Consider the following 9099-nt stretch of genomic DNA (forward strand, 5'->3'; position numbering starts at 1 on the left):
GTTGGGGCATATGCCACTCCATTCAGGAAACTGCTTGCCGTTTCTCTCTCCCCATCCTTAAAAATCACCTTTTGGTTACTCAGTTTACCACCTGGTTTTTTTTTTTTTTTTTTTTTTTTTTTGCCTCTGGAATGTCTGGTTAGTGGATTGAGCCATTGTCCTTTCCTGTTGTTTACTGTCCTATCATGCAGCCAGCCTGGTAGAAGGGCCACCTCATCATGACTTGTCATACTTTTTCTCTCTTTGGAGACGTTGATGTCAATGCAGACTGCAGATGACAGGAGCCAGTTGGAGAACCCCATGGAAATTCCCAAAGAGCTCTGGATGATGGTGGATTACCTGTACAGAAATGCTGTCCAGCAGGTAGGTGGGGCCAGGCTGCCTTGAGAAAGACCTAGAACATTTCGAATGGAAAGTTTTTGTTCCTCAGGATCCACCTGCGGGTCATTATTCTGCCCCCAGGAGATTCCAGGGCCTGTTTGATACTGGGCTGGGATTCTCCAATGGGAAGCAAAGCTGCCTTCCCAAGCCTCTTCCTGGTCCCCTAGGGAAGGACTTCTGAATGCCCCCTGGGAGGTCATTTTGGAGTCTTTTGCAAGAACTCCCACCTGCTTCTGAGAATGGGAGGAGCTAGCTTGTTGACAGTTCAGGCAGGGGAGAGATGGAAACACACCCCCCCACACACACACCCCACCCCCCCCACCCCCCCACCCCCGGCCATGAATCTGGAGGGCTGATTTCTGGAGAGATTTTAGGCAAGCTTCTTGGGCTGGGACTTGTTGGTCGGTTTGGTCAGTTTGACTGACTTGGCTACAGGTTTGTGTGCTCCAGGCTTCAAAGCCAGGAATAGAAGAGCAGTCAGTGCTCTTAACTGCTGCGCCATCTCCAGCCCTCCAGCCCTAAAAGACTATGTTTTAGATATTTTAATCTTGCAGCAAAATATATTCCTATTTTCTCTCTCCCTCCCCTTCCCTCTCCCCTTTCTCTTCTCCCTCTCTCTCTCCCTCTCCGCTCATTCTTCTCCTCCCCCTACTCCTTTTCTCTGTCCTCCAGTGCCGGGGATCGAACTCAGGCCTCATGCATGTTAGGCAAGAGCTCTCTCTACTAAGCTACACTTCCATCCCAGCAACATACATTCTTAGGATATTCTGTTCTCCGTTTAATTTCAGTTTCTCTAGATAGAGTCTAATATTATAGCACAGTCTGGCCTTGAACTTGATGTGTAGCTGAGAATGACTGAACTTTCGGTTCTTCCGCCTCTACTTCCCAAATGCTGAGATTATGCACTCCGTGTGGTTTGTGCTGAGGTTGTAGCTGTGCACTGCCTCACTTGGTTTATGTGCTGCTGGGGATTGAGCTCAGCTTTCCACACGCTAGGCAGGTGCTCTGACAACAGAGCTTTATTTCCCGGTTATCTGTGGTTTTGAGATAGTAGTTCACTGTGTAGCCCAGGCTAATAGCCGACTCACTAGCCCAAGACTCTCTTTGAACTCACGATCCTCTCGCCTCAGCCTCCTATGTGCTAGGACTATAGGTGTGTGTCACTGTGCCTGGGCTTTTTCACAAGTCGGAGTCTGCCCCACCTCTACCCCCACTGATGTTGCAGTATCCCAAGCCGTGTTCTGTTTATCCAATTGCTTCACTTAATTCTTGTAGCATCCTTTGGAGGAAACATATCCTGAAAGGCGATTAATACACAATAGTGAGGGGATTGATTCCTAATTTATTTTTTTAAAATTGAATTTTTAAATATGTGTTGTATGTGTATGTATACTTTATTATTATTATCATCATCATCGTTATTATTATTATTTTGACCCTGATGTTGGAACCCTGGGCCTCAGCTTTCTGCTGAAAGAATGTACCAGTGAGTTATATTCCTAGACCTCAGACTTCACTTCATAAGAAATCTGTCTTCTGTGTGGATCTTTCAAATGTAATTTGAGAGCAATACCTGTGAGATGACTCAGCGGTTAAAAGCTCTGGCTGATATACCAGAGGTCCTGAGTTCAATTCCTAGCACCCACATGGTGGCTTATAACCATCTATAAAGGGATCTGATGCCCTCTTCTGGCATACAGGTGCCTCTGCACCCAAACATTCATATATTAAACAAATAGATAGATAGATAGATATGTTGTACTATTGTGTTGCTTTATGAAACGAATAAATCCAAAGTGTCTTGAGACTAATGGAAATGATGTTTACTGACATATTTTTATTTGCATATATTTACATAGACTTGAGAGATCTTTTGAGCCCCCCCCAATCTCTCTTTTTTGGGGGGTGGTGTTCAAGACAGAGTTTCTCTGTGTAGACCTGGCTGTCCTGGAACTCACTCTGTAGACCAGGCTGGCTTCAAACTCAGAAATCCGCCTGCTTCTGCCTCCCAAGTGCTGGGATTAAAGGCGTGAGCCACCACTGCTGGCCCTGCATCTCATTTTGTTGTAGTTTATTTTGGCTGAGGATCAAAGTAGCTTTTCTGTCTTGTCCATGGCATGTATAACGCCTTAGGACACAGCTCTGTGTGAGCTTTCTCATGTACCAGATCTTGCATGCCTAATGGCCTATAGTGAGGCCAGCTTCAATGACATTGTCCACTGGAATGATTCAGAAATCCCACTACACAGCCTCATTCTGAACTCGTGTGATATGGGTGACTCAAGAAATCACTACCAGTTTTCTGAGAAAATTATTGTTTTGTGTCTTTCTCCCCTTTGCAGGAAGATCTGTTTCAGCAGCCAGGTCTGAGGCCAGAGTTTGACCATATAAGGGACTGTCTAGATACTGGGATGATCGACCACCTCTGTATCCTTCAGAAATGTGCATGTGTGTGTGGGAAAGTGAGAGTTTTTAAAAGAGAGAATATCCCAAAGCTCAGACTCTGCTATTGTAACTTTGGCTAACAGGTTCTACTCACTCATCACCTGTCCATAGAAGACATTACATCTGTAAGCAGTCAGTGTAGCAGGAGCTCAGGAGAGCCGGGGTCACTTGACAAACGGCATGGTCCCTTCGAGATGTGGGCTGGCATCCAAGGTGTGAGGAGAGCCTGACTGAGCAGGCATCACTTCTGGCACATGCTTGCCCCTGGGCCTCCTCCTACCCAAGGGCAACACTGTCACCTGTTCCTTAACATTGAGCCAAAGGTGCTAACAACCATTCTGTAGCCGAAGCCTTGCTGCTTTTCCTAGAGAGCCTGCCAGAGCCTGTCATCTGTTACAGCGCCTACCACAGCTGCTTGGAGTGTTCTGGCAATTACGCAGCAAGCAAACAGGTGAGGGAGAGCACTGAGCCTCAGCGTGCACACCGGCTTGGCCCGGGCATGTGAAGCCTGGCAGAACAGAGTGTGACAGCCTCTCTCGTGCAGTGACTTGGAAGCTTAGCATCATTCCTTCTCAAACCTGCTCTTCCTCTCATGTCCCTTTTGCTTTTAATAGCATCACCCTTAGTTCCCGTGACTCAACCCCGAAACCTGAGTCATTTCTGAGTCCTCCCTCTCCTCACCTCCCGCGTGCCCAGTCCCATTGATCCATTACTTCTCCGTTCTCCCCCATCCTTGCTCAGCTTACCTGGGGCAGTGCCCTGTGCTCTCGCTCCCCCTCCATCCACATCCAGTTGGCATGCTACAATTAGACTCTGAATTTAGAGGTGTCTTCCTGTGGGACAAAACCAAACTTTCCTTTCTCACTGCAGCTTAGTGACTCTTTTCCTTCTCCTCCCTTCCTTTTTTTAAAAAAGATTTATTTACTTATTTATTTCATGTATGTGTGTACACTGTCGCTGTCTTCAGACACAGCAGAAGAGAGCATTGGATCCCCATTACAGATGGTTGTGAGCCACCATGTGGTTGTTGAGAATTGAGCTCAGGACCTCAGGAAGAGCGGACAGTGCTCTTAACCACTGAGCCATCTCTCCAGCCCCCTTCCTTCCTTTCTTTTTCTTTTCTCTCTCTCTCTCTTTTTTCCTCCAAGATCAGGTCTCTCCCTGTGACTCAGTCTGACCTGGAACTCAGTGTGGCCCAGATTGATCTCCAATTCACCATCCTTCTGCCTCAGCCTTTCAAGTCCTGGGATCACCAGTGTTCACCACCACACCCAGTTCCATGATTGATAGGATTGTATAGAACAATTGCGAACAGTACGGGTTCCAGCACCTTCACTTATATCCATTTCATCTGCGTATCTTCTGGAACCTTCCTTTTCCGAGCCCCAGCTCTCCAGCTGATTCTGTCGTGCACATTTGTGGGCTAGTCACTGGCTTCCGGTCTGGCTAACCCTTCTAAGCCTAACCCCTGTGCCGCTGTAGGTTCCTGCCGACTTTGATGGCTCGTGCTCTTCCTACTTAACAGTTTGCTTTCTCTTGCCTTCTTTGCCTCCAATACCCTAATCCTTGCTGCTCCAAGTCTAGTTTTGTCTTGTATTCAAGACCCAAGTAGAAGGCCTTGATTCCCTTAAGTCTGCGACTTTTAGTTTTAGAAGTCTGACTTCTAAGTCCGTGCAGCAGCGTTTGCCCTTTGTTCCCTTTGGATACTTGTGCCAAGTGGTGAGTGATCAGCTCTGTGTGTGTTCTCAGTTCCTGGAATATGAGGGGATAGATAAGGGGCACCTTGTCATGTAACTGAGTGAAGCCGCAAACCCCACCTTCTCCCTCTTTCAGATAATTTTAACCCTCCCCAGCTTCCACAAAAATGTCTTCAACTACTTGATGGCGTTTTTGCAAGAATTGCTGAAAAATTCAGCAAAAAATCATTTGGATGAGAATATTCTAGGTAAGTGGCCAAGTGTCGTACAAGCATCTATCGGTTCAGAATCACTAAGAAAGGAAGCTGAATTAATGCTCACCCTCCCTTCTCTTCTCCCTTGCTCCCCTGCCCCCCCAGCTCTGAGGAAGCTTTGTTTTGTTTTAACTTTTTAAAAGGCGGTCAAGTTATGTTGCTGAAGCTGGCCTCAAACTCACTCTCCTGGCCTTGGACTCAGCATCCTCTTGCCTTGGTCCCGAGTGCTGCATATGTACCATCATGCCTTGTTTTGGGCAAAGTTTATGCAAATAATGTGTTTGGGGGCTGGAAGTATGACTTAATGGTAGAACCCTTAGCTACCATGTGCAAGCCCTTGTGCTAGTTCCTTCTTTTAGCTAGACTAGCTGGCTGGCAAGGCCCCAGGACCCACCTCTCTCTCCCTCCACATCACTGGGGTTACAGGTACATTTAAGTGGGAGCTAGAGATCTGCACTCAGGTCCTCTGTCATGTTTGCATGGCAAGCACTTAACTTGAGGAGTCGTCTCCACAGCCCCTCTTTATTTCTTGAGGCAGCCTCCCACTGTATAGCTTGGCCTGGCCTGGAACTAAAGAGTGGTAGGAATAGAGACTCCCCACCCCCCTCCCCCAGCTGTTTGTGCTTTCAGGAAGGAACTACTACCTGGGCATAGAGGTACATGCCTTAATCCCAGTCTCAGGAGGAAGAGGCAGGTGGAGCCCCTGAGTTCGAGGCACCCAGGTCCTGCCTTTAACACAGAGTGCTTGAGGTAGTCTGTTCTTTCTCCTAGTCACCCCAGTGTCCTAGTTGCTAAGTGGTATTTTCTGTTTCTGTCATGCACAGCTAGCATATTTGGCAGCTTACTGCTCCGGAACCCAGCTCGTCACCAAAAGCTTGACATGGCGGAGAAGAAGAAGGCCCAAGAGTTTATTCACCAGTTCCTCTGCGGTCCACTCTGAGCCTCACTACTCCTCTCCTGTTTTCCTCAAGGCAGCCACAATTGTCAGCCCCACCTGTTTCAGCTCAAGAACTGCCTTAAGCTGGTCTGAGGCTGCTGGAAGAATGGCAGCCGCCTGTTTCTTCTACCTGTTTCTACCTGAGCCTAGACCTGCCCCTTCTCCATGCCATTGGCTAGCACACATGCTGACTTGTGAAGACGTGGGGGCAATCCACCATAGCAGAACTGACGTTCCACATTCAACTCTAGTTATTTAACACAAATAGCTCCCTATTCATTTTTATTTAAAAGTTTTAAGTAACTGTACTTTGCCTTATTCAGCCAGCCTCCAGGACATGCAGTCAGTGAGTTCCCCGTATCCCGTACTGAGCATCTCATGGTCAAATACTTGGACTAACTGAAGTCCCTGAAGGAGAATGGCTTGGGCGGCAGGACTCTGCTTAGAGGTTCCTGGATAAACAACTTTTAGCCATCCCAGATGCTTCCACTGTCCAAGCCTCGAACATGTTCACGCATAGGGCAACTGCTCCCTTTCTACTCAACTCCAAGGCCTCTCAGTCGCCCCCAAAAGCACTGAAGAAAGGGGGTTCTGGTGAAACGAGTGGGATTTTGTAGGATATCCAGTCCTCCCAACTGTATATAATGCAGCACCTCTCATATATGTAATATATTTTAATGATAAATGTATTTTTAATGGTGACTATGTTTCTCTCTTTTTTAGTTATGTGTATGTGTGTGGTGGTGGTGTTACATGCATGTGTGAATGTGCTAGGAGAGGCCAGAGGCTCAGATCCCTGTGAAGCTGGAGTTACAGGTGGTTGTGAGCCATCTAATGTGGGTTCTGGTTTCAAAAGAACTCTAAGGTCAGAGCAGTCAGTTCGTCTTCTCTTCCCCCATCCTCCTCTCTCAAGAGATGTTAGTTCCTGGCAGCTAGTCCTTTGTGGCTTAAGAACAGAGCAGCTGATCTGTGGCATGCTGTGCGCCAGAGTCACTTATTCAACCTTACTCAGAGGGAATGGCATAGCAGTTTGGGCCTGAACCCTGATCTAGCCTCTAAGAGCACTGCTCCAACATAAACGTTCGAGAGAAGTCGTTCATGGGGTAAATAAGCATTAGCTTATGTGAGAGTCTAAAAATTACATTTACAGGAATATAATAGAAACACGAGAAAAGTATCTTCTTGGGCTTTGAAATATTGCTACCACCTAGTGGATTTCAAGGGTGGGTAGGATAAGTGTTAAGAGCTGACAGGGGACTGGCCAGTAGGTGGCACTGACTCTTCCTAGAGCAAAAATCCTCCTTAAGGAAGGTTGGAACCGCTAGCTCCCGCGGGCGCGTGAGAACGAGAAGTGTCTGGAGGGCTCTGCTCAGCGTTCCGGTCCTGGATGGGGGGAAGCCTCAGCCAGGTGAACTATGGGGCGTGGGTACAGTGGAGCGAGAAGAGGGATGCCGCGGGCTGGCCTACGCATCTGGAAGGCGGCGGCTGACTGCAGCCTTCCTACTGCAGCTGTGGACGCAGCTGGGGTTGAGAACACCTCGACTTCACCGCTGGTGTCGCGTACCCTCCCGCGCTCGAAACTGCCCGCTCTCTACGGTCAGCTTCCCCGTGTGGCACCCGAGCGCCAGACTCCACTCGCTCCGCCCACAGCCCGCTGGGGAGAGACGCGGTCTCAGCCCCCTGGAGAGTAGAAGCCAATCACGAACAGCAGCGGGCGCAGGGCTCCCCGGGCCTCTCCTTCCTCCGGAAAGCGGAAGCGGAAGTGACGCTAGGGACAGGTGGGGGCAATCATGGTGCCGCTGGGGAGGGGAGAAGCTGCCGCTGCCGCCGTTGCCGGGAGCCACGGAGGTAAAAGCAGAAGCTGGACTCGGCTGGGGCTGGAACTACCCGGGGGGTGCGGGACTGGGGCTCCCTGCCGTAGCCATTCCCGGCTGAGACTGCATTCCACTCACCCGAGGGACCCCACCCCTCCTCCGTTTCCATGGGGATGGGTATCCAGCCCCCCTTCTCTGTTTCCATGGAGACCCGGACCCTGCCCCTCTTCGCCCAGCTCGTAGCCCCCAGACTGCCTCGGGGTTTTTCTCTGTAGCCCTGTACTAGGGGTGCTTTCCCGGTCAGGGTCCTCATGCCAGTCTCTCAGAGGTGCTGGGTTCGCAGTCCTCGGCCACCCTCACACCTCCTGGTCTTGTTACGGAAAGTTGGTCTCTGCGTTACCGCCGAAGGTGCCGGGGCAGCCCACCTTATCTCTCCTCTCAGACACAGAGAAACGTGTATTTCTGGGGTTGCGTAAGCAAAGGTTCGGGCTGGTTCCTCTCAGATTAGATCCCTTGACCTGTGCCTGGTAACTACCTCGCCTGCTTGTCACTCCGGCTAGTAAAGGTTCACTTTGCCGACTCTTGAGCTGAAGAGAAAGTGCAGAACCAGGTTGAGAACTAAGTGATGTGCTGGTTATTTTAAATTCTCCTTTTGTGTCTGCCAAACCCACATTTGTAGAACCTGTGTGTTTTCGGGTGAAGGAGGAATCACCATTCCAGACCATGAAAGCTTCAAATTTTGGTAATTTCCTCAAGAGACTATCTTCAAAAGGAGACCGTCTGCATGTCTGTCATTCATTTTGCTGATATTTCCTGAGCTGCTCGTGTCAGTATTGCTTATGTTAAGTCAGCCTTTCGGGGCAGAAAGCCTAGTCACTCTGTACAAGTGTGTACTCTCTGGTCCAGATCATGTTTTACGATATAAATAATTAAAGTAATTTGCATCAGCTACTCCTTATTAGGGTTTAGCCCCTCCACCCCATGTGTTCTAGAAATGACAGAAGGAAGCCACCCTCTTTCTATTGTTGGACAGGCTTGTACTTTACCTGCAGTTTCTCTTTCTGTATGAAGCAGGAAGCACTGGTCCCACTGTAGAAAGGCAGGCACGAATGGGTTGCCCAAGCAGTAAAGGGCAAAAGGAGGACTTGGAGATGGTTATGTTTACAGTGTTGTTTCTGCACCACCAGCTACATGAGGCTGTGGCACTGCCTCACGGTGTGTTTGCGGGGAGGGAGGGCGTTGGGACGAGAGCACCTCACTGAAGGTTTGTAGCCACTCTTTCTTTAAGCAGCCACCTGTTTGCTCTTTTATCCTCGTTAGCTGCATAGATCCATCTTTAAAGTATGTGACAGTAGAAGGTCTTGTGAATGCCAACTTTGAATTTTTTTTTGGGGGGGGAGATTTGCTTTTTCCTTGTCAGTGACTGATTGTGTCAGATTTTAAGTATTTCCAAGGAAGAAAAATTTTTTTTTTTTTTTTGCTTTGGTTTGCCTCTGTGTGAGTGTGTGTGTGTATGTTTTTTATTCTTTTTTTGTTTGTTTGTTTATGTTTTTCGAGACTGGGTTTCTCTG

General features: G+C 48.6%; 2 protein-coding genes across 7 annotated transcripts in view; both read left to right on the forward strand.

Annotated features, from left to right (window-relative positions):
- Positions 1-6416, forward strand: part of Inpp5b (inositol polyphosphate-5-phosphatase B) — a 62768-nt gene extending 56352 nt beyond the window's left edge. For 3 of the 5 annotated variants that reach the window (XM_029476093.1, XM_029476092.1, XM_029476095.1), the window contains 5 exons: positions 250-363; positions 2724-2808; positions 3144-3277; positions 4660-4771; positions 5602-6416. In XM_029476093.1, the coding sequence (XP_029331953.1) occupies positions 250-363; positions 2724-2808; positions 3144-3277; positions 4660-4771; positions 5602-5717 (561 nt within the window). In that variant the 3' untranslated portion in view covers positions 5718-6416. The other 2 variants (XM_029476094.1, XM_021159234.2) reach the window with 2 other exon arrangements.
- An 879-nt stretch (positions 6417-7295) lies between these two features.
- Positions 7296-9099, forward strand: part of Mtf1 (metal regulatory transcription factor 1) — a 47703-nt gene continuing 45899 nt past the window's right edge. The window contains exon 1 of one of the 2 annotated variants that reach the window (XM_021159258.2): positions 7296-7562. The gene's annotated coding sequence lies outside the window, so the exon portion shown is untranslated. The remainder of the gene's footprint in view (positions 7563-9099) is intronic. The other variant, XM_021159257.2, reaches the window with a different exon arrangement.

Source organism: Mus caroli, chromosome 4, assembly GCF_900094665.2.
Source record: "Mus caroli chromosome 4, CAROLI_EIJ_v1.1, whole genome shotgun sequence".
NCBI classification, from domain to species: domain Eukaryota; kingdom Metazoa; phylum Chordata; class Mammalia; order Rodentia; family Muridae; genus Mus; species Mus caroli.